General features: G+C 41.8%; 1 protein-coding gene across 4 annotated transcripts in view; it reads left to right on the top strand.

The window, feature by feature from the left end:
- The window catches only part of IL13RA2 (interleukin 13 receptor subunit alpha 2), a 39,262-nt gene extending 17,327 nt beyond the window's left edge, over nucleotides 1–21,935 (top strand). For 2 of the 4 annotated variants that reach the window (XM_019824192.3, XM_045050945.1), the window contains 10 exons: nucleotides 119–250; nucleotides 3,513–3,636; nucleotides 6,397–6,548; nucleotides 7,574–7,727; nucleotides 8,241–8,361; nucleotides 11,995–12,179; nucleotides 13,097–13,242; nucleotides 15,411–15,555; nucleotides 20,730–20,845; nucleotides 21,791–21,935. In XM_019824192.3, coding sequence (XP_019679751.1) covers nucleotides 3,546–3,636; nucleotides 6,397–6,548; nucleotides 7,574–7,727; nucleotides 8,241–8,361; nucleotides 11,995–12,179; nucleotides 13,097–13,242; nucleotides 15,411–15,555; nucleotides 20,730–20,845; nucleotides 21,791–21,841 — 1,161 coding nt within the window. In that variant the 5' untranslated portion in view covers nucleotides 119–250; nucleotides 3,513–3,545 and the 3' untranslated portion in view covers nucleotides 21,842–21,935. The remainder of the gene's footprint in view (nucleotides 1–118; nucleotides 251–3,512; nucleotides 3,637–6,396; nucleotides 6,549–7,573; nucleotides 7,728–8,240; nucleotides 8,362–11,994; nucleotides 12,180–13,096; nucleotides 13,243–15,410; nucleotides 15,556–20,729; nucleotides 20,846–21,790) is intronic. The other 2 variants (XM_019824194.3, XM_045050946.1) reach the window with 2 other exon arrangements.
- Nucleotides 21,936–22,950: the final 1,015 nt, after the last annotated feature.

Here is a 22,950-nt window from a genome sequence, read left to right as displayed (position 1 = left end):
AATTTGTTTTAGTTGCTTTTTGCCCCGCCCATAACCTCCCCCGTCTTGTGACTTGTAGAATCTGTATTCTGGCCTGCTGGCAATTTCAGGAGCACCTATCTATTTTTTTTTTTTCCAGTGTGCTTGATTATAAGACAGGAAGGGAAGTATTAGAGATTCTAATTAATGTCTCCAAAGTGGAGAAGAGAAAAAAAAGAAGACCTGTGATAATTGCCTATGATAACTCATTTCTTGAGAAACCAGACAATTGGTAAGTACCTGGAGTTTCTCCAGTTATGCCAAGATTATCCCAGCCAGCTCCTAGAACAAGGGGATTATGAAGCACGGCTTTGAAGAGATGGGAAGTGAGGCTGAAAACAGGAAATAGTTTAGGCAGTCATGTTGTGTGAAACTGAGTGGGTAGAAACAGGAAGCTGCCATCCACACTGATCTTAGGAACGGAAAATGCCTAGCATACTGGTTATCATCAAGGGCTTTGGGTACTAGACTGGATTCAGATCCAAGCTTCACCATTTTCGGTCTCTGTGACTCGCAGGGAATTGTTTAATTTCTCTGTGTCTCAGCGTCTAGTCTTTAAAATGGGGAAGAAAAGAGTACATCCATCCAATGCTGACTATGAGTATTCTATGATATAATGTACGTAGAATGCTTAGCACAAGGCGGTGCCCGGGATGCTGTGAACGCTGAATAAGTACTAGAAGGATTGTTGCTCTCATAGATACTGCGACATGTCACTTGTGCCTTGTATCTTCGACAAGGTTTACCTGGAATAGTATGCGGCAGAACAAAGGTGCTCAGTGAAAGGTTGTTGGAGTATTACTCTGCCAAAAATGTTGTAATGGTAAAACTGTGTGGTGGGTTGATGGTTTGGGTGGTGAGAGTACGTTGACCAAGGTTCAGGGGAGGCTTCTGGTAAGATGGGTAGGTGTAGGACAGCTTCCTTATAAAAAGAAAATTTATTTTCGAGTCAGTGAGAAGGGCTCATGAGAGCTGGTTTTCAGTCCTAGCTCTGCCACCAACAAGGTGTGTGAGTTTGGACAATTCACCTTTCTCCCGTGGTATTTCCTCCTTTTTAAAAAACAACGAGTTGAGACGAGATGCGTGGCTGCTAACTGTGGGCTGGGAGTGGAGAGTATATCAGAAACGATTTTTAAACTTTGTGTGTCTGCATCTTCATCCCCCATCTTCCCTTTGTCTTCAGGTCCCTTCCTCGCTTGTGGAAAATTCTGTCTTTCCCGGTAACCACATAGTATATAAAGTACCTCACTACACAAGCGGCAATCTTGTAACCCAGAAGCCAAGCAAAGAGTTGTCTTCATGTTCGTTTGTGTGAGAAAGTCTGAGTGGGACCGTAACTGTAAATGCATTGGGCTGATCTAGGAAGTGCTATTTAATAGCCCGAGTCAAATTTCGGCAGCCTATAAAAAGGGTAGAAGCAAGGGATTTTTAAAAAAAAAAAACGTTTATTTATTTATTTATTTATTTATTTATTTCCGGGGGGGGGGAGGGGCAAAGAGAGAAGGGACAGAGGATCTGAAGCCAGCTCTGCACTGACAGCAGAGAGCCTGATGCGAGGCTTGAGCTCACGAACCATGAGATCATGACCTGAGCCCAAATCAAGAGTCGGACACTTCACTGACTGAGCCACCCAGGCTCCCCCAAACGAGGGATTTTTAACTCTTGCCGTTTGTACTTCACATGACCCCGGGCTATGAAATACGTAAGGACAGCCTGATTCGGGGGAGAGAACTTTAAGACGTCTCTGGGAGCAGTTTAAGGGGGGGGTCTGATCGTCGTAGTCCTTATTGGTAATAGGAAAGGATTTCCCTTCGTCAGACCGATTGCTGCCTTGGATGCAAAAGTAACCAGTGTGTTCACCTCAATCCATGAGAGCAGCTCTGTGGAAGGTCCGTTGACCACACCTACCTACTACGTACAGGTGCTTCAGAGGACAGCGGAGGGTTTGCACGTGGGGAAGGGGGAGTTGAAGAGAGAGGTTGATCGGACCCCAGGAAGAGAAATGCTGTTCTGTTATGCTTTTATGAAACCTAGAAAAAATAGCATGGTATTGTGATTCAGCCCCGCTAGCTAATTGAAGGAAGACTTAAATACTGGAGTCCCAGAGGAAAAGCGTGCATGATGGTTAAACTTGTGGGATCCAGCATAAGAGGGGTGGAAATACACTGGATTAGGAATCATAGTTCTGTCCTACTTCAGCCCTGCTACTAACTTGCTCTGTAATCTTGAGCAAGTCTGAGTTTTACTTCCCAATATGTAAACGTGACTGGGCTAATGTCTCCAATATACATGCTGGCTTTAATAGTTTGGTCCCAAGATTCTATGATGTAATAATGGAAACTTACCAACATTAGAACATTACAGATCGGCCAGGTAGGTTGAAGAGGGTGGTACAGGAGAGAGGGTCTCTCCTACTTGGTGAATTTATACCGGAGAAAAAAAAAGGTAATCCCTGAATGTTGGAATAGCGATCTTTACTCCTTAACTTCCTGTGAAATTGTTGGTTCCAGGAATATAGACGCAAGGAGAGGTACAGAGCTGGGAGTAGCGATTTTTCTTTGAAAGGAGAGTGGTTTTTGATCAAGTAGGTATGTGGAGACACGAATCCTTTCAATTCTGATCAATCAATATCCTTCAAGAAAGTAAAGATTGTTAGGTTGTATTCTATGACAGTGAAGTGTTGTTTTAAGAAAGGGGTGAAAAGTGAGATTTGCCTTTTAGAGAGGTCATTCTTGCTGTGCGTGGTATGGAGAATGGTTTGGAGGCAGGAAAGACTGGATGATGAGATCCTGACGATAAGATCCTCATCGTGGAAGGGGCAGTGATAATGGAGAGGCTATATGGGAGAGGGAGGAGTTGAGAAAAATGCCCAGGTTTCTGGTCGGGGCAACTGTGAAGATGTTTCCAGGAAAGAGGAGAGGACAGTGATTTAATATTTATGAAGAAATGGAGCAAAGAGGTATCCGAGGCTTTGGTGTAGTCTCTATGCTTTCTTAGCTGTCAGATAACTTTCAAATACTTTTTAAATCTCAAAAAAGAGTATATGTATCAGTGTATTTTCTTTGTTGCTAGGATAGAGGATTGCTATGGAGATCGATGATCTCATAATTCCCACCGTGAGCCAGTGACACTCTGGTGGGTCTGGCTCAGTCAGTCTTCAGGCTGAAGGCTATTTGAAGTCATCTTATCCTGGTTCTAGCATGCCATGTACGGGAAGGTCTCCTTAGGTGGGGTGGGTATGAAGGGATATGGGGGGTTTGGGGTACATTCGTTTTGCCTTTTTCATACTCTTGTAGAAAAACGAGACTAGAATCCTCCCTTTCCAGTCTTTCGGTTCCAAACTTGATTTTTTTGGTTTCCACGTTCAAAGGGGCAGTTTTTTCCAAATCCTGGGAGAAAGCGCACAGGAGTTTCCGAATGCATTTTTAATTACATTGAGTCATTTGGTTGTTTGAAGTAAGACAAAGTTAAAATGTTGTATTTTTCCTTCTCAGAGTGGCTATTTCAAGGTATTGAATCTTGGAGAAATGGCTTTCGTTCATTTGGACGTCCTATGCTTCTATAGCCTACTCATTTGCACAGCATTTAGTTCTGTGTCTTCAAATGCTGAGATAAAAGGTAAAGCAACAACGGAGTAGTTTTAAAATTTGGGGTATTAACTGTCTTTTCTTTTTTTTTTCTTTAAAAAAAAATTTTTTTTTAATGTTAATTTATTTTTGAGACACAGAGACAGAGCACGAACGGGGGAGGGGCAGAGAGAGAGGGAGACACAGAATCGGAAGCAGGCTCCAGGCCGTCAGCCCAGAGCCGGACGCAGGGCTCGAACTCACGGACCGCGAGATCGTGACCTGAGCGGAAGTCGGACGCTTAACCGACTGAGCCACCCAGGCGCCCCTTAACTGTCTTTTCAACCTACCCTGTTAAAATGCGTAATAAGTAGATGGGTTGTTACTGGAAATATTTCAGGAAGTCCATACACAAAAGATGTTCCCACTAGCCAGCCTCACATATGAGGTAACTAATGATAACGAACAGTTTGCAGAGTGACAGCCAAGCTAAAAGACACTTTCCATACCTTTGTGTATAGTCTTCTAAGAAATAAGATGCCTCATTGCCTGTTACTCAGCTAACTGGAAAACTTTCTTTATTTGCTATCCTTAACTTTTAAGGCAATTAGATAAATACGAAAAATATACAGAGACTCAAGTAAAAGTTAAAAATGACCACAGAATTGCTAAATCATGTCTACTGAAGTTTTCTTATTGCAGAAGATAATCAGAACAATGTATTTCACAAAGATTTCTACCCGTAAGAGTTGAAGCAGTGGGATTGTCATTTCAACCTCAGTAGAAGACCTTCTTTATTGGTACACGGGCGTCCCAATATCAAAGTATAATTTGTGCCACAGTTTTTTTTTGTGTGTGGGTTCTTCACCTCAATAAGTATTAAGAAATCCAGCATCAAAATAAATGGGCCGAAATGAATTTATTAGCAGAAAGGCAACATGAGGGTGGCACTGTAGTGCTATTAGATTTGCTAGTAATAGAAAAGTTTATAGAATTGTTTGCTTTTTATCGTTTAAATTAAAAAAATTTTTTTTAACATTTATTCACCTTTGAGAGACAGAGAGAGACAGAGCGTGAGTGGGGGAGGAGCAGAGAGAGAGGCAGACACCGAATCCGAAAAAGTCTCCAGGCTCCGAGCTGTCAGCACAGAGCCGGATGTGGGACCCGAACTCACTGACCGTGAGATCGTGGCCTGAGCCGAAGTCTGACGCTCAACGGACTGAGCCACCCAGGCGCCCCTTAAAATTTTTTTTAATGTTTATTTTTGAGAGAGAGAAAGAGATAGAGAGAGAGAGAGAGAGAGAGAGCATGAGCGGGGGAGGGGGCGACAGAGAGAGGGAAACACAGAATCCAGGCGCTCCTGTTTGTTTGCTTTTTAAGTCACCAGATGGGGGCGCCTGGGTGGCTCAGGTCATGATCTGACGGTTCGTGAGTTCGAGCCCCGTGTCGGGCTCTGTGCTGACAGCTTGGAACTTGGAACCTGGAGCCTGCTCCGGATTCTGTGTCTCCCTCTCTCTCCGCCCCTTCCCCACCGGCTCTATGTCTCTCAAAAATGAATAAACATTAAAAAGCTTTTTTTTTAATCACTAGATGGAGGAGCTATTGCCTTGCACTGTTCCTTACCTCCCCCACCCCCAAATAAAACGGGCTTTTTCCTAATGCCACTCTGCTCAGCTGCCTGACAGTTTTTCTTAAGTCCATCCAGAGAATGGCCCTGGTTGGCCATACTCTAGGAATAGCTCTGAACTTTAGTTAGCTAGAGGGTTCAGTTAACCAGAATTGAACAACAAGATCTGCTTGTTAATAATTCTTCAGGCATTTAGCCATAGTAGTCATATTTTACGTTTTCTATCCCTTTTGCCAGGATGTTATATGTATATAATAAACACTGAATTAATACTGATTGGCTCTTGCTATTAGGTTTACATAATCAAGTGCTCCCATCCTAGGGCAAATTCTGGTCTACATAACCACAGAGATAACTCCATGTTGAATTTCTTGTATCTATGAAAACTTAGTACCGCGCTAGGCAAAGTCATGTTTGCATATAGCAGTAATCTAGACTTTTTAACAGCTTTATTGATATGATTCACATAACATAAAACCCAGCCTTTTAAAGAATACTGTTCAGGGGCGCCTGGGTGACTCAGTCGGTTGAGCATCCGACTTCCGCTCGGGTCGTGAACTCGCTGCTTCATGAGTTCACGCCCCGCGTCGGGCTCTGCGCTGACAGCTCAGAGCCTGGAGCCCGCTTCGGATTCTGTGTCTCCCTCTCTCTCTGTCTCTCCCCCACTCATGCTCTGTCTCTCTCTGTCTCAAACATAAAGATAAACATTAAAAATTTTTTTTAAAGTGTACCGTTCAGTGGTCTGTAGCATATCCACAGAGTTGTGTAACAGCCCCAACTCCTCAGTTCCAGAATATTTCTATTTCTCCAAAAAAAAAAAAAAATCAAATCTTTAATCAGCAGTCATCTGTTATTCTTCCCTTCCTCCAGCCCCCCGCAACCACGAATTGACTTTTGTCTCAATGGATTTGCCTCATCTGGGTATTTCATGTAAATTGGTCTCATGTGATTCTTTTGTGACTGGCGTCTTTCATTTAGCTTAATGTTTTTGAGGTTCTTGCATGCTGTAGCTCGTATCACTACCTCACTCTTCCTTACGGCTGATGATATTCCATTGTATCGATGTACTACAGTTTAGTTCTCCATTCACCAGCCGATGGACATAGGGAAGTAATCGAGACTTAGCAATTTTTGTCGTAAGAGACAGGACAAAAAAGTAAAAATGTTTTATGGATTTTCTTTCAGTTAATCCTCCTCAGGATTTTGAGATAGTAGACCCAGGATACTTAGGTTATCTCTGTTTGCAATGGCAACCTCCACTGTTTCTGGATAAGTTTGAGGAATGCACAGTAGAATATGAATTAAAATACCGAAACATTGATAGTGAAGACTGGAAGGTAAGTAAAGCACACACTTGCGATATCTTGCAATAGCAGTGCGATTATTAGGAGCTTTCTTGTGATTTTCAATGTCCCTGTCCATGCTAATTCCTGTCTCTCCGTAGCTATTATTAAGAAATAAGAAGGTGCCGTGCCCGCTGCTATCTCCTGCGTCCTGCCACATCTATTTGCATCCTCCCCAGTATTAAGACTACCATTAGAAGTCCAGGGGAAACAAAATACGTGATCCCACCCATGGAATATGGACTTGAATAATACACATTTTATTGTATTTTCCCGTTACTTATATGCTTCTATACGGGTCTTATGTATGCTACTGGACTGTGAGCTTTCTCTTTGTAAAAATTAAGCCTCATTTATCTTTGTACTGGCCCCATAGAACACGGCACAGTCCTTTGCATATATTATAGTAAGTGTTCAGTGAACATTTATTGACTTATTAACTACATAGTCAAGCATGCTCAAAGATTTTTGTTTTGCGAAGCATACTGTTACCTTCCTAATTCAGCTAGGCAGTTTCAAGAGACCATTCAAATCAAACATTTATGGAGGATCCTTTCGTACCACGCACTTGGCTATGTATCGTGAGCACAAGGATAATTGACATGATTGTAGTCCAGTTGCCTCCCAGATTTCACTGTATATGATTCCTGAAGTGTTCATGTGATATTTGAAATGTGATAAGTCATCTGTCATGTAATATGCATATGGTATCTGAAAATTCTCTTGATTTCAACTTCATTATAGGTCAGGTTCCTGCCGTAGAGTCTCTTTTTCAGAATTTTTGGGGGTTATTTTGAATAATATATTAAGATTCAAATGATCTCACCGCATGATATAATATGCACAAATGAGCTCTGCCAGGATTGTATCTAGGGCTTTGTATCAGATAATCATGAGGAATTTCTTAGACACTCAGAACCGCCCCCCCCCCCGCCCGTGACTTCTTAGCCGTAATAATGTGGCTCACGATGCTGTCTCTGCTTATAAGCTTGACTTTGTCTCATCTTCTTATCAAACAGACCATCATTACCAAGAATCTACATTACAACGACGGGTTTGATCTTAACAAAGGCGTTGAAGCAAAGATACACACGCTTCTGCCCCCGCACTGCACAAATGGATCAGAAGTTCAAAGTTTATGGTCAGAAGCTACTTACTGGAAATCACCCCAAGGTTAAAACAAAGCTCTCCTTTCATATTGAATACTGCCAGAACGATCCATATGGGAACTAGGGCCCCTTAACTCTTATATATCAGACTGTATGTAGAAGTGAATGTGTGGCAACAAATAGAATTCTTTTTAGGAGTGGGTGGCTGGCCTTTTTGAATCCTTTACATCAGCAAACCCATCGTGTTAGGTTAATATAGTTCCCAGTTTGGGAGTCATATTAGTAAATATGCATGTGAGTGTTTACTCAACTGCTCAGAGCATCATAGAAATATTCATTTAGTGCTTTTGCATATGCTTACGCTAGTATCGTTAAATGAGCCCTCAAAGGGTTTTGATTTTGCATGCCCCACTTACAATGAAGTGATTTCTAACAACTTCCTTTTGGTATAGTTCTGATTATGTTGACTGCTAAATGAAAAGGAGGGGTCAAAAGAAATGAATTAAAATTGCATAGTGACTTCCCAAATGAGTCATCACCGTGCCTTTCAAGCATTGACAGTTCATTCATTCCTTAGGAAGTCAGGAAACCAAGATTCAGGAAATGGATTGTGTGTATTACAACTGGGAGTATTTACTCTGCTCCTGGAAACCTGGTCTGGGTGTCCATTTTCATACCAGTTATCAATTGTTTTACTGGTAAGTATTTTTATAATAAGAATCCCATATTAAGAAAATATCTATAAAAACAAATCTGCTGTATGAGTAGTATTTTCACTAAATGAAATACAGTATTCTTCAGAGCTGCATTTACGATGAAGGTTGTTTACAATTATTTGGAGTTTTCGACAGGAAGAAGTAGGTTCAGGCTGTCGCTACTGGAAAGGCACTCTCTGGGTGATAGAAAGATGGCAACGTTGTTCCTGTGCCGGATTAAATTTTGTGTTCTTCAGATACATAGGATTATAGCCCCAAAACTTTCGGCATATTTTATACTCGCGCCTTTTAAAAAGCAGGCACCTGTTACAACTGGATCCTTTTTCTGATTTCTCTTTTTTAATGACCACTGAGGCTTGGAAACTTACAGCCGTCTTGAATCTCCCATCTCCTCCATTGCTTCATTGTTTCACGGTAACATTGAACCGTGCGTTCTGACACTCCTTTTTAAGGTCGCACATCTCTTCCTGTCCTATTCGTTCTGCACGCCGTAGCCAGATTTTTCTTCCTATCTTCCTATTTTCATATGCCACTCTTTTGCTCCAAAACTTCGAGTGGCTACTCATTACCTCCCGGATAAAAATCTAAGGTGGCTTTCAAATTTCTGCCTCTCTGTATCACTGCTTTCCCAACATGACCTTTTCTTGTCACCAGGGTGAATGTTCCACCCCATTTAGACCCATCTCTACATTTTTTTTTCTCACCCGTGTTATGATCTTTTATGCCGCTGTGTGCATTGCTATCTGGAATGTCCTCTGGCTTTCTCACCAACTCTTACCTGTCTTTCAAAGCCCATCTGGTATTCAATTTCATTAACCCTTTATTGATCATATCAACTTCTGTTCAGCTTTTTTCTGAACTATTACATATTATAGCTCTCAATTACTTGTCTGGATGGCATTTAAATTTTTGTCACGTATTGTGCGCTTTGTCTCCTCCCTTAAATTAAAAAATACTTTTTTAATGTTTTATTTTTGAGAGAGAGAGAGAGAGCACGAGCAGGGGAAGGGTGAATGAGAGAGGGACACAGAATTGGAAGCAGGCTCCAGGCTCTGAGCTGTCAGCACAGAGCCTGATGCAGGGCTTGATCTCACAAACCGTGAGACCGTGACCTGAGCTGAAGTCAGGTGCTTTACCGACAGAGCCATCCAGGCGCCCCTGCTCCCTTAAATTTTTAAGAGATTGGTGGGCAGGAACTGTTTCTTACATTTCTCTTAACTATCTCTGCTGTGCTATGGCCCATAGTAGATTATCACAAAATATTCATTAAATGAATGAAACAAATGATGAGGGTATTCGTACACTGATAAGTATGTATTGGAATTTATGCATTTATTAAATAACAGTAAAAAGCAAGAGAGGACAAAGTGTAACTCTTTGTGAGTTTCAGGCCCAAATTATATTGGCTTTTTTCTTCAGAAAAATGATAATATGTAAGTGATAGGTATAAGCTATTAAGCATCCTGAGAAGTGGGTTCTAATCCCTGCTCTGGCATCATTTAACTTAGTGGTCTTGGGCAAGCAGTCTTCCCTTTTTGGGGGTCTCAGTTTTTTCATCTGGAATCAGAGGGGTCAATTTCTATGGTCTAATTTGTTTTGTCATTAATTCAGCAAATATAAAGAAGTTGTTAAATGCCAGCACTGTTCTGGATAAAAAGGCTGAAAGTGCGAATAAGCAAAGTCCCTGCCCTCTTCCGCATTATCCGCATTTTACTGGTGAGGGAGAAATACTGACATCTTAGAAGCTGGAAAATAAGGATACCAGCAGGCTTCCCACTGGCACAACATAAATCTGGGTCAAGTCAAGCCTAGAACTCAAGTCTCCCAAACTCTAATCAGGTGAACTAATCAACTAGTTAGTTCTGTCCAAAGTAAATACTTGGCTAGTTGAAAAGGCAAGTTTCGGGGCGCCTGGGTGGCTCAGTCGGTTAAGCAGCCGACTTCGGCTCGGGTCACGATCTCGCGGTCCGTGAGTTCGAGCCCCGCGTCGGGCTCTGTGCTGACAGCTCAGAGCCTGGAGCCTGCTTCCGATTCTGTGTCTCCCTCTCCCTCTGCCTCTGCCCCTCCCCCGCTTATTCTCTCTCCCTCCCTCTCTCTCTCTCAAAAATAAATAAAAGCATTAAAAAAAAATTTTAGGGGCGCCTCGGTGGCTCAGTCGGTTGGGTGGCCAACTTCGGCTCAGGTCATGATCTCTCGGTCCCTGAGTTCGAGCCCCGCGTCAGGCTCTGTGCTGACAGCTCAGAGCCTGGAGCCTGTTTTGGATTCTGTGTCTCCCTCTCTCTGACCCTCCCCCATTCGTGCTCTGTCTCTCTCTGTCTCAAAAATAAATAAACGTTAAAAAAAATTAAAAAAAAAAAAAGAAAAGGCACGTTTCAGCTTATTATAGAATGCTCATATTTTCTTTTCTTTCTCTACAGCCGGTATATCGCTATCAGCTATTGTATTAAAAAATAAAGTATATTTTCACTATCATAAAACGTTCTCCCCCACCATGAAAATAAGTAACAACTTGGGGTAACAGACAAACAACAGCAACAAACTAAATACTTGGCATAAAGTGAATTCAGTAGGGTCTGGATATTTGAAATCAGCACCTTACCAACTGCTAGATTGACTTAATCTCAAAAGGGATTTTGACTGCTTTTACAGATGTCACAGTTTGCATTGCAAGCTGTTCTTTAGGAAACTAAACCAGGCATTTGTTGCTTTGAAAATCAGTAGGGAAATCCCCCCTAATTCCTGTTAGCCTTATTACTGGAAAGAGGTTAACTTTCAATGATATGGCAGCATTTCTTGGCTGAGAGGATGGGAAATTAGATATTTACTTGCCAGACACCTCTTCTTTCTCTTTTTGTGATTAAAAACATTTGTAAACATATTTATTTATTTGTTTTTGAGAGAAGGCTTAAGTAGAGGAGGGGCAGAGAGAGAGAGAGAGAGACACAGAATGTGAAGCAGGCTCCAGGCTCTGCACTTTGAGGGCAGAGCCTGACGCGGGGCTCAAACTCACGAACCATGAGATCATGACCTGAACTGAAGTCGGATGCTTAACCGACTGAGCCACCCAGGCGCCCCTCTTCTTTTTCATTTTGACCCCTCTGTTGACTTTGCTGAGGTTTATCTCTTGATGTGCATTGTCTCCTCAAAGGAATTTCATTCATTTTACTAAATATAACAGTATTTTGTAAGTCTCCTTTTAAATCTGCTTTCTTCTAATATAAGTTCTCCGGTACAATAGAAAAAAGGCAGTATCGTCCAGGATTACGTACGTAAACTCCAGGTTTTTAAAATAGAAATCTTACTCTTTGATTCACAAATCCCGTGGGCAAGTCAACATAACCTAAGTGCGTGAGTAAGAATCCTTGCCTTGTCTTTGAGATTTTGTTAAAACCCCCACCAGATTGTAATCTCTGCGAAATTATGGACTATGCCTGCTTTCCTTACTATTGTATCCCTAGCATATGACATAGGATTTGTCATAGAGTTGGTGCTCGATCAATATGGCATGTCATTACATGACTTTATTCACTTGGTATCTTAAGATAATTGAAAATTGAATACCACAATACTGTAAGATACTGGAAAACACAGTTCTCAACAATACTTCTTTTACAGGTATGACGGCTTGGACCATGCCACACAGTGTCCTGATTACATCAAGGTTGATGGACAAAATATTGGATGCAGGTTTCCCCATTTGGAGGCATCAGACTATAAAGATTTCTACATCTGTGTTAATGGATCATCAGACTCTTATCCCATCAGACCCAGCTATTTTATTTTTCAGCTTCAAAATATAGGTGAGTTAAACAACTTTAAAATGTTTCTAGCTCGGTCCATTTACAACCACATGGCAGAGAAAAGATGGAGACAGAGATATAGGGAAACTTATGGAAATGCAAAGCCAGAAAAAGGAGGGCCAAATTGAGCCTATGAAGAACCTCTTATGAAATATAGAAGCACAGGGGTAAGGAATTGAATGAAGAATAATTGTTTTAGAATTTTTATTTCAAATTTAGTGTATTTCCCGGCTTCCAAAAGTCGGTCTCCTGTACAGTATTTTTGTCTAGTGTTAATGATGAAGGATTTCACACGTCAGTAGGCGAATAGTTGTATATTCTGAGTCTGAATTCCTAGTTCTGACAGTTACGAGAATGACAGGTTCTAGAGTTAGTCATGCCTGGCTATGAATCTTGGATTTACCACTTTCTAGCTATATGACTTTGGGCAAGTTACTTTTAGCATCTGTTTCAATCTCCTTATCGGTAAAATGAGGATAATAGAGGACACTTCATAGGTTTATTGTGAGACATGAGTGAGTTTACCCCTGGTTCAGCGCCTGACACATCATACGCTCTAAATAAGAGTTAGCTATTCATGAAAACAGTAGCAGTAATGGTTGTGGTAGTTGTTTCTAATGCTACCAAATGGAAAAAAATGACTGTAATGCTTTGGATCGTCTAACTTTTCTCTTGGACTTTAATTAATTTGCCAATATGCGACTTATCAAAAAATTAGTTTCCAAAAGAGCCACGTTTCTCAATACATTGGTCTTGGTTGGCAAGCAGGTTTGATATGAATTCACATTATAGAGATTGGTCTTGAGCCACTTGATTTATCTTAGAGGCTTCCGTCACTAGGTGTCCCAAGCTTTTGATAAGAGCGACCGCTCAACTTAGTAACCTCCATGTTGAAACGGTTTCCTTTTGCTTTTCAGTTAAACCTTTGCCGCCAGACTACCTTAGTCTTACTGTGAAGAACTCAGAGGAAGTTAACCTGAAATGGAGCATGCCTCAAGGGCCCATTCCGGCGAAATGCTTTATTTATGAAATTGAATTCACCGAAGATGATACAACTTGGGTGGTATGAACATTGCGTTTATTTGTGAAAATCAGAAACGTAGCCTTTATTTACTTATTTACTGATTTATTTAGTTAGAGGGAGCGAGAGCACGAGTTGGGGAGGGGCAGAAGGAGAAGGAGAGAGAGAATCCTAAGCAGGCTCCGCCCCCCCCAGTGCAGAGCCCATCTCAGGGCTCATTCACAACTGTGAGATCATGACCTGAGCTGAGAGCAAGAGTCGGACGCTTAACTGACTGCGCCACCCGGTCACCCTGCCCTTTATTTTTATTTATTTATTTATTTATTTATTTTCAACGTTTATTTATTTTTGGGACAGAGAGAGACAGAGCATGAACGGGGGAGGGGCAGAGAGAGAGGGAGACACAGAATCGGAAACAGGCTCCAGGCTCCGAGCCATCAGCCCAGAGCCTGACGCGGGGCTCGAACTCACGGACCGCGAGATCGTGACCTGGCTGAAGTCGGACACTTAACCGACTGCGCCACCCAGGCGCCCCTGCCCTTTATTTTTTTGATTTTATTTTTATAAGCATAGCCCTTTGCACAAAACAGCAAACATGTGAACCCATAGGAGGTTCACAGAGGAGGTTGCCAGCCACACGAAGAATAGAATATGACATGTGTCTTGATTTTCAGAAAACCGTATAATTTGGCGGACAAAAGAAAGATGTTTGCTTGCAGTCTGAAAGCATGATCAGTCATACCAATTTTATTTTATTTATTTTTTTCAATATATGAAATTTATTGTCAGATTGGTTTGCATACAACACCCAGGGCTCTTCCCAACAGGTGCCCTCCTCAATACCCATCACCCACCCTCCCCTCCCTCCCACCCTCCATCAACCCTCAGTTTGTTCTCAGTTTTTAAGAGTCTCTGATGCTTTGGCTCTCTCACACTCTAACCTTTTTTTTTTTCTTCCCCTCCCCCATGGGTTTCTGTTAAGTTTCTCAGGATCCACCTAAGAGTGAAAACATATGGTATCTGTCTTTCTCTATAAGTCATACCAATTTTAAAGCTCTATTAGGGTTTCAGAGATAATCGAGTCACTTGTTTCCAATATCGTGCCAATAAATCAAAATTGCCGAAGGCAGTTGTTGGGTGGGTTATGAGAAGGCCTTAGGTGAAATGAAAACAAAACAAAAAAACACGCACATAAAAACTACTCCTTGAGGAACAAGCATCAGGTCAGAAGTAGACCCTGGCAGGGCTGTCTGAATTGCTTGCTGTGCAGAAGAGGGGCTAACTGGGAAAACAGGCAGTGGTTGCAAGACCAATCACCCCCGGCACCAACGAGGTGATGCTGCCTTCAGCCCCACGTCGTCATGTTAATTTTATTCACTGGTTTCCAACTCAGAGAGTGGTGGAGACCGAAAGGGAGTCATTAGTTCTAATCAGTTCGTTGCATATACAGATGAATTGATTTACGTGTCCCAAGGAAGCGGACTGACTTACAATCAAATCACGCAGCTCTTCCCGGTCGACTACATGATGCCGGGTTCCCAAGAAAAGTTACAACAAAAGACAAGCTCTTATGTTGGATGAGGAACACTGTTCAGCCCTTTGAAATGCCGAAACGGAAGTAATTTCCTCAGCGATTTGTTTCTTCCTTTGAGATCGTCCAGCCATGTGCATTCTCATATCGGAAGAAGTAATTTCACGCGAAGCCCTGAGCTCTGTCACACACGTTGTATGGCAGTTAACCAAAATTAAGAGTCAGGAGGGGGAAAGAAAACTTGATGTGTATGAACTCTGTAGTTTCCATAGAGATAACATTCACATGATGGACTCTCTTTTTGCTAACTCAGTGTGTGTAGCATTTGCCAGTTGATGGAACCTGAGAGACTTGACACGAATCTGAATACTGGCTCTCAGAAACACCAATGCTATCTAGGCATTTTGCCCTGTCGCACATGCCCTTCACTACAGGTGATTCATTATCCCTGTAGAAAAAATTTAAATTAGAGGTAAGGAAGGGGGGAAAATGAAAAAAGAAAAAAGAAAACCACCACAGGGAGAGATAATCAGTGTTAAGACTCTGGTATGTACCCCTCCAGTCATTTGACGCGTATGTTTTACGGAACAAAATCCACGATGAGAGAGACAGATCAGATGGGCTCTATCTAGTGGCAATCAGATCCCGTGATGGCATCTTACTGTTACTTGGCTTTCAGACTACCACCGTCGAAAATGAGATACGCGTCGCAAGAATATCAAATGAAAGCCAACAATTATGCTTTTTGGTAAGAAGCAAAGTCAACATCTATTGTTCGGATGACGGAATCTGGAGTGAGTGGAGTGACGAACAGTGCTGGAAAGGTAGGAGAATAAGAGCAGTGACTACGAGACTGTAGCTCTTTGCGAGCGAGTTAATTTTCTTATGGTCTATTTTGTAATCGTGGAAATCAAAACGCTCTTGCATATAGTCTACAAACAGAGAAGATAAACGAGCAAGCACCTCAAACACAGGCTTACGGAAAAATCTCATATTCAGTTTTAACTAGGAGTAAACTAGTTTAAGAATCTTGGGGCGCCTGGGTGGCGCAGTCGGTTAAGCGTCCGACTTCAGCCAGGTCACGATCTCGCGGTCTGGGAGTTCGAGCCCCGAGTCGGGCTCTGGGCTGATGGCTCGGAGCCTGGAGCCTGCTTCCGATTCTGTGTCTCCCTCTCTCTCTGCCCCTCCCCCGTTCATGCTCTGTCTCTCTCTGTCCCAAAAATAAATAAACGTTGAAAAAAAAATTTAAAAAAAATTAATATTTATTTATTTTTGAGAGAGAGACAAAGTGTGAGCAGGGGAGGAGCAGAGAGAGAGGGAGACACAGAATCCGAAACGGGCTCCAGGCCCCGAGCTGTCAGCGCAGAGCCCGACGAGGGGCTCGAACTCACGAACCGTGAGATCGTGACCTGAGTTGAAATCAAGAGCACGCTTGTTTTTGAGTGTCTAGTGCCTGATGAGTATTTTTCCGATTAACATGTCATCATTGGTAAAAGCATATGTCATTCACTTCCACTTCTGACTTAAAGTGACTTATGATAAAAAAGACATATTCAAATTAAATAACAAGATAAGCTAAAAAGCCTTGGGACTGGCGCAAGATGTTATCGTGTTTGACAGTATACTAGCTTTATCAACAGAAGTTACTAACAATTGTCGAAAGGTGAAGGAAATTAACTCAGCATCGCTCTTTTAGATATATAGCTATGTAAATACATGTATAGATGTAGATACAGACAGATACTGGCATCTATCAATCATTCATATTTTTATATTGTACCATTATAATAGAGTCCCTGTTAGACTGTTATCTCCCCTATCATATTGATATCATTGTTCTCTTTCATTCATCAAATCTTTATAAAGCACCTAATATGTGTCAGACTTTTTCAGGCTTTTGACATATAGCAGTAAAAATCCCTGTCCTTACAGAATTGATATTTTGTTCTCATATTGGCTAGAGAGAAGCAATGAAGAAGCCAACTGTATCATATAATTACTAAGGGCTATGAAGAAAAAACAGGTAGAAAGGGAGAACTCAATTAACCAAGAGATGTGTGGAATCCGAAAGAACACGTACGGGTTCCGTTACTCATTTTTGTCACTGGCATAAGACATCTGGAGACTGTGGAACTGGCATTGAGAAAATCATGTCCTGAATTATATCTTATCCTTAGTCAATGCATAGTTTAAAGTGGGTATGGTGAGTTTTTAGTCGCATCCTCAAAATAATACATCCTTTAATGTGTATTCTATACAATCTTAGTGCAATATTGATGACCCATCAACTCCGGGAGGGGTCCATACGGGAACCCTGCTTCAAGGATAGATGTAAGGGCATTCGAGTTGATGTTGAAGAAGTTGCATAGGGCCTTTGTAAAGTCTGTATAAAACTTTTAGGCAAAGGCCTTCTTTCTCAGTGTACAGTTTAACCTTGGACCGATTCACCTTTGTTGCCAGGTGGCGGGGGGAGAAGCCTCTCCTGTGGCTTCTGTCAGCCCCTGAACATTGGCCTTCAGCTGATCATTTGTGGGAAGGCCTAAGGGAAATTCTGGCCATCTGTTTCCTCTGGGGTGAGGGGTGTGGTTTTCTCAGGGAGCCATGGGATTTGTCTTTTAACTGCAAGATACCTATGGGTAGGAAGAACACCCCTTGGGATCTAATAAGGTCCTCGTGAGTGGGAGGGTGAATGGCCACGAATCTTTCCAGCTCCTCTCTAAAATGGTATGATCCTCATAAAGTGGAGGTGAAGAGGCTTTATAATTTCAAAGATGTGCTTCTGTTCACGGGACATGAATTCTTTGTGGCGGGGGTCCAGGATATACCTGAAAAGGACATTGTATAGGAATACCTGAAGCCCTGGTAAGTAGGAGGAGTTATAAGGGATAGCCAAGTGAGCCCCACCACCCTTCTTGGGTGCCTCTGCTAAAATCACTTCCTAGCTTTCAGCATTTATACAGGTCACCGGTATACCCTGGGACTGGAGATCAGGCCAGAGTGCTCTCTGTAAATGTTATAGGAAAAGCGAAGCTAAGATAGGCAGACGGAGCTGGATTTTGAAAAGGGGAATTTACACTGGATGTTGACTTTAATGTTTGTTTTGATTTATGTTCCTTCATCTCCTTAAGGGAGTCCCTAAGGCTAGCCATTATATTCCTTTGTGTCCCATTTTTAGTTTAGTTTGTCCACAGACATCAATAGGACGAGTGGTCTCTAAAAAAAAAAAAAAAACAAATGTCAATCTAGGAGTCCCGATTCAAAAGATCCATTGTCTGGCCATTGATAAGTAGGACCTATTAATCTGAATAGTGACTCAAACCAGTACGTTTCTCTAGGCTTAACCACAGACACAAGAGATATCCCAGAGGAGAGTGCAAAAGATGCAGCCCTCACAAGATCCAGCATAAGAAAACAAAGACCTTTATCATCATAGTGAGACAATGAAGGTTGAGGTGACAAACGGCCCCTTATGGACTGGGACCCCTTCTACCAAAATTCCCCTGAGAGCTGGCAGGGTCAGACAAAGAAACCTCACTGTAGACCTAGTTGAGCCCAAGTTTTGGTTTGTAAGTTGGACCCAGTCCTGACCACCGTCAGCTCAGAGCCACAGCCCGCTTGTCCGCCTGCCAAAGGCACACTGGTACCTGCCCCCTTTGGTTAGCAGAACATTCTCACTGGTCATAAAGCCACACTCTCAAGGCCTGGAAAATGACAAAGGGGAACAGGAAAAGGATCAACAAAAAACACAAGCACTAATACCAAATCTTTACCAAAGGTACTATACCCAAGGAGCTAGTTCCATAAATATTTTCTCCTGCCAATCTAAATTTAGAAAAAGAAAAGGACTCTTCCCCACTCTTGCTCTCATCAGATCCTGCAGGCAGAGATCCAGGAGACTGACATGCTAAGAATTCTAACCGGCCAGTTAAAGATTAGCCTGCTGAATAAGCTAACTGTTGTGGAGGAAAAATGTTCCTTCTACTCTTCTAGGTTCTTTGGCTGCTCTAGTAATTAAATCGACATTAAACAGGTTAATAAAACAAATCAATTTTTTCTTTTTTTTTAAGGTTTATTTATTTGGAGAGAGAGAGAAAGAGCCTGAGCGGCGGGGGTTGGGGGGGGGGTGTAGAGAAAGATGGAGAGAGAGAATCCCAAGCAGGCTCCTTGCTGTCAGTGCAGAGCCTGACGTGAGGCTCGAACTCACAAACTGTGAGATCATGACCTGAGCCGAAATCAAGAGTTGGACTCTGAACCAACTGAGCTACCCAGGTGTCCCCCAAAAGACAAATTTAATTGCATAGGTATAGGAGCCCCATAGAAATGTGAGACCCGAAGGCAAGTAGGGCAGTTGAGGCTTATATGCCATCATGAGCTAAGCAATGGGATCAGGGCCTGGGACTTCAAAGGCGGAGGAGAGTAATTCACAGCATAACAAGAAGAGATGTTTGGTACAGTAGTAGTACCCCCCTTACCCATAAGAGATACATTCTAAGACCCCCTGTGGTGCCTAAAACCATGGAGCGTACTGAACCCTATATGAACTGTTTTTTCCTGTATAATCTATGAGAAAGTTTATGAATTAGCCACAGTAAGAGATTAACAGCAATAACAAAATAGGACAGCTGTAACAATACACGTACTATAATAATGGGGTATTTCAAAATACCTTATACTGTACTCACTCTTCTTCTTGGGATGGTGTGAAATGAATGCAAAAATGCCTAAGTGATGAGATGAACTGAGATAAATGATGTAGGCGTTATGGCATAGCATCAGGCTACTGTTGACCCGATGATACATCAGAAGGAGGATCGTCTGTTTCTGCACTGCAGTTAACCACGGGTAAAAGCAAAAGCATGGACAAGGACAGGGGGTTGAGGCACTACTGTAATTAGATGTTTTGCCCTTTCACAGAGATAGGTTATTCAAATAGAGGTTGGCTCTCGTAATAGCTCTCTCTCAGAGCCAGCCCCCCCATCTAAATTCGTTTATGTAGTTAAGGGAGAGGTAAATGTTTTTCTTGAGTCTGGTGGGTCTTGATTGCCTTCAGCTCAAAATAATCCCCATGCCAAAGTGGCATATTTTCTGGTGATGTAGTCCGCTTTCCGTCACCAGCTCTTGCTTGCTGCGGCATTATATGATACAATATAAACCTTTGACGTATTAAGAGTTAAGGGATAGGGGCGCCTGGGTGGCTCAGTCGGTTGGGCGTCCGACTTCGGCTCAGGTCATGAGCTCGCGGTCCGTGAGATCGAGCCCCGCGTCGGGCTCTGTGCTGACAGCTCAGAGCCTGGAGCCTGTTTCAGATGCTGTGTCTCCCTCCCTCTCTGACCTGCCCCCATTCATGCTCTGTCTCTGTCTCAAAAATGAATAAACGTTAAAAAAAATTAAAAAAAAAAAAGAGTTAAGGGATACACAAGACCTCTTTCTGTAATCACTTAGCTAATATGTTATCCTTTTTTTTTTTTCAACGTTTATTTATTTTTGGGACAGAGAGAGACAGAGCATGAACGGGGGAGGGGCAGAGAGAGAGGGAGACACAGAATCGGAAACAGGCTCCAGGCTCTGAGCCATCAGCCCAGAGCCCGACGCAGGGCTCGAACTCACGGACCGCGAGATCGTGACCTGGCTGAAGTCGGACGCTTAACCGACTGCGCCACCCAGGCGCCCCTGTTATCCTTTTTTGATGAAATTTTCTCAGGTCAAATTTTAAACAAAATCCTCTCAGAAAAGAAGAATTGAGCTTTGGGGAGTTGTTTTGCTGAGTGAAATGAAGGGATGTTACAGTATAGTGAAGTGATTGTTCTGTATAAAAAGTGCACAGATGAAAGGAATGCTATACACAGATAGAACCGTGGTATCTATCCACCAGGAAATAAGGCAGAAGTTGCCAACTTTAAGGCATTTCTTCACTAGTTACTGGTTTATAAAATAATTAACTTTGAAAAATAACTGTAAACTCTAACTGAGCCTCTTTTCTTGTGATTTTTAATCCCAGATGACATATGGAAGGAAACCTTGGTATTTTTCTTGACACCATTTGCTTTTGTCTCATTGTTTGTTTTGTTAGTAACTTGTCTGCTTTTGTACAAGCAAAAAGCTGTACTGAAAACGGTAAGTTGTGTAACATAATGTTTAGCCTGAGATAGTAGATAGCCTTTCAGACTGATTGACAGTTGACTTCTGGGAGAGAATTTGGCAACCTAAGTGTAGACAGTGGCTTTAAAACTCAGGGAATAGTGACCTGTAGCTGACAAGCAAGAGTCAAGCTTTTAGTTTGGACCCATTGCTATTTAATATCATTCAGCGTTTCTTCTCTGTGGTCCACAGACCGCACGGACATTTAGTCTGCATTTAGAACTGATGGACCTATATTTTATAATGTTTCCTGTACACCGTGGGTGTACAATTGAGGTAGTATGGATTATGATGATTGTCTGCAGAAAATACAATAATTTAAAAACTCAACGCTATTAAGCTAAATTTGGCGGTAGGTTTACTTTTGTTGAAATATAGGAACAATGGCTCAGAACATGAAACGCTGTTTACTTCTAGATTAGGGAACAATACGAGGAAAGAGTTACAGGAGAAAAGCAGGATTGGGAGGAAGAAAAGAGTTACTTAAACTGGATGGAGACTGAAATAGATTACTAGTCTGTTGCAGGCCGATTTCACAAAAATTGAAAAAAAAGTTGCCCGCCCTCAAGGAGTTCATACTCTAGTTGGGGGAGAATAGACTCCATAAAAAATATAACTTGCACTGTGAGTTGTTTTTAGATGATTCCTATTTGAGTTGTATGGAGACTATGATAGAATTTCAGAAGATGAAGGTCACTACGGGTTGGTGGGCTTTAAGGAGAAATTGTGACTTGGAGAAAAATCTCTTAATGCCAAGTCTTTTAAAGATAAAGGGAAATTTGAATGTGTATGAAATATTTCACTTTATTTCTCTGCTGAATGCTTTTTTTAAATCTGTTTCTCTGAGGTACTAGTCTGAATTAAAACAGTTTATGTTATTAATGACTATTTGTTAGTAACGGAGTTCTTCCTTAATTTCAGATCTTTCAGAGGAAACAAGAAGTCTTTTCTCATCAAGACACATTCTGTTGACTGAATAACTTTCAGTCTTATGGCGAAATGTTCAATGAGTCTTATTAAATGGAATGTTTTCTCCAAAAAATTTAATAAACCTACCTTAAAAGCATTGTTGTATTTAAGTAACTTTAGAATACTCAAATCCTGCAGTACATTTCCTGGATTCTATTAATAGGTTTTTTTCCTTATTAATCCCTGGTCAGAGCGATACACATAGATAAGTCAAGGGTTGGGTCAGATCTACTCACTGATATATTAATAAAACAATGTGATTTTATAACTTGTACTAAGCCAGAGATATTATTAAATCTTGGAAGATGAGATTCTAATTTTAAAAAAAATTAATTTTTTAATGTTTATTTATTTTTGAGAGATAGAGAGAGATAGTGCAAGCAGGGGAGGGGCAGAGAGAGGGAGACAAAGAATCTAAAGCAGGTTCCAGGCTCTGAACTGTTAGCACAGAGCCCGACGTGGGGCTCGAGCTCACAAAGCGTGAGACTATGACCTGAGCTGAAGTCGGACACTTAACCAACTGAGCCACCAGCACTCTTCTAATTTTTTTTTTAAACTGTACTTGTGATGAATGTATTCATCATAAGTAAGATTGTTTGGCTTTAAGAGTAACCTGTGGAGGGGCGCCTGGCAGGTCATGATCTCGCGGTCCGTGAGTTCGAGCCCCGTGTCGGGCTCTGCGCTGACAGCTCAGAGCCTGGAGCCTGTTTCGGATTCTGTGTCTCCCTCTCTCTCTGACCCTCCCCTGTTCATGCTCTGTCTCTGTCTCAAAAATAAATAAATGTTAAAAAAAAAAAGAGTAACCTGTGGAGTGGATTAATAAGAAGCAAGAAGTTTTCAACACATTCATAGTCTAAATGTGTGCTTTACATTTCGCGAAAAAGGTAGAAAGAATGCAATGCATAAAAGGCTGAAAATAATGAAACAAACAGAAAGATCAGATTTGAAAAGTTCAGATGTCACAAATATGCAGTAAAAGCTTCAGAGTTTCCTGTGCTAGTTGGCAGACAGCATTTCCTACTTTCTGACGGTGTGATTCTTTTCTTTCTTTCTTTTTTTTTTTTTTAAAGTTCAGGCACTAAAAGGCAGAAGCCTTTGAAATCACTCAGAGG

This window comes from Felis catus, chromosome X (assembly GCF_018350175.1).
Source record: "Felis catus isolate Fca126 chromosome X, F.catus_Fca126_mat1.0, whole genome shotgun sequence".
NCBI classification, from domain to species: Eukaryota; Metazoa; Chordata; class Mammalia; order Carnivora; family Felidae; genus Felis; species Felis catus.
This window is presented reverse-complemented; position numbering and strand designations above follow the sequence as displayed.